The 2,118-nt window shown below is 33.6% G+C and overlaps 1 protein-coding gene across 1 annotated transcript in view; it reads right to left on the bottom strand.

Moving 5' to 3' along the window:
- Nucleotides 1-459, bottom strand: part of LOC107084388 (sodium-dependent lysophosphatidylcholine symporter 1-B-like) — a 17,486-nt gene extending 17,027 nt beyond the window's left edge. The window contains exon 1 of the mRNA XM_015374198.1: nucleotides 237-459. Coding sequence (XP_015229684.1) covers nucleotides 237-326 — 90 coding nt within the window. The 5' untranslated portion in view covers nucleotides 327-459. The remainder of the gene's footprint in view (nucleotides 1-236) is intronic.
- Nucleotides 460-2,118: the final 1,659 nt, after the last annotated feature.

Here is a 2,118-nt window from a genome sequence, read left to right as displayed (position 1 = left end):
AATAAAAGTAGATGTTTCTTTAAACACATTTGCTGCAAATAGGTCCAGCAGGAGAACAGGTGGGGGGATCAGGGTGAAATTCAAATCCCGAGGGCAGAGAAGGACACCGCATGACATTAACAACCACGGCGCCTTTTTTACGCATTTAGATGAAGCATATGTTGACATGCTGTCCAAATTCACCTTAGACAGAATATATGTATATCTATATATACATGTAGTGTGAAAACGCCTACCTTGATCGCTTTGATTTCTGTCTTCATAGGTTTGATTGTCGACGTTAGTAAAGTTGCGTTGTACTGCTCGGCGCCTTCTCCACGTGCCATCTTAGTCCGATAAAATGATTAATATAAGTCCAATCTGATTAAATGATTTAGATTTTATTTTTTATTTAAAAGCTCTTCCTCACAGCTGCATCCTGGTAGCTGTTTGACTCCACTCTACGGTTAGATGTCCACCTCATTCATTCTTTGCGGCGACGTCACGAAGTCACGCATATCGAATGTTTGAAGGTATGGCAAGACGCTTTACCGCAAAATCAAGTTACCATTTCTGATCACTTGCATCCCCCTTACAAATAGGGATGGTCAGAATTCTGAGATTAAAGTCAGAATTCTGAGAAAAAAGTCAGAATTCTGACTTTTTTTCCCATTATTGAGAAATTACACAAACAAAGAATCCTACATTTGTTGATATATTTTTTTTATTATAATTTATGTATGTATTATTTAAATACCAGATAGAAAATGGTGTATCATAGGAGATTTTTTTAAAGAATTCAAACAAGGCGAATCTAAATCTATGACACTACATGAGTTCTGGATAGAACACATTTACAAAGAAGGTTATCTTAAACACAAAACATATATATATATATATATATATATATATATATATATATATATATATATATATATATATATATATATATATATATATATATATAAGAAATAATTATTGCCTTGTTTTGGTTTGTCCCCCAACAAATAGCATGCTTTAGAGTCTGTAAAATCCAGACAGATCCCTCCCAATTGTTTAGTTTAGTTAAATTTTGATTAATCCTGATTTATCCAATCATTCATCTCAGCTCTAAATCACAACCTTATATAGTAATACATGGATAATTAATATAACTTGGAATTTAATTTAGCACATGACATCAGAGATGTATTGGGGTTGGACAGCTGCACCTAGGATAAGTCAACCCCTTCATGAAAAGCATCTTTATTACTTACTATAGCACCTTTTTGCTATCACTATCTCCTCCAAACTGGAAATTTGGAGAATTAACCCACTTTTTGGGGTAAAAAAATCTCAGTTCAGTTCTCCAGTACCCCTTTTCTAGTCCAACTATAGTGTCCAGCTAGTGCTTTTTTACAATTTGTCCCTCTGTCTGTCACATTGTTCTTTTTTTAAACACTAAAACAATTGCTCACGTTTGCAACAAACTTAGAGCAGTTTAAAAAGCTTAGTAAAACACAAACAAATATTAATTTTTTGTTCTGTTGATCCAATAACTAATGCAATGCATTCAAATTACTTGCAAATGTTCAACTGACTGACCCACAGAACGTTTTGGTGGTATTAGATACTGAAGTATAGAAGGGAGTAACAGACCAAAGTGAAGTCTTAAAAAAAAAAAAAAACCTTCACTTGGTTCAAAGTATTTGTGGTTTTGTGATGCTCTGGGACTACATCACTTCTTCTGAGGCAGAAAACTTGCAGTTTATAGAGGGACGGTTGCATTTATTTGAGTAATAAAATCCTGGGAAAGGAAGCTGAGGTCCGACTGGATGTACAAACATGAAAGATGATCCAGGGGTGTATCTTAAAAACTGCAAAGGGTTTGTTTCAGAAGTTGCCAGATTTCAGTACACTGCCTATAGTAAATCGTAAAATGTTTTTGGATTATTTTTAACATTTCATGGCTAAATGTTTACATTTAAAATGGGAAATTCTCCTAAAACAATTATTCTTTCATTACCTATCATGTCAACTGTAAATGGAGAACATGTACTCATCTGGGGCTGAAAGCAAATTACACATTATTAGAAATAAAGTGAGGTTTTCTTTTGTCAGTGAAAGAAAAACATTCAGGATGTTTGATTTGTTATTATT

The sequence above is a fragment of the Cyprinodon variegatus genome, unplaced genomic scaffold (genome assembly GCF_000732505.1).
Source record: "Cyprinodon variegatus isolate N-32 unplaced genomic scaffold, C_variegatus-1.0 Scaffold99, whole genome shotgun sequence".
Taxonomy (NCBI): domain Eukaryota; kingdom Metazoa; phylum Chordata; class Actinopteri; order Cyprinodontiformes; family Cyprinodontidae; genus Cyprinodon; species Cyprinodon variegatus.
Note: the sequence above shows the minus strand (reverse complement) of the source record. Positions and strands in the feature narration are given on the sequence as shown.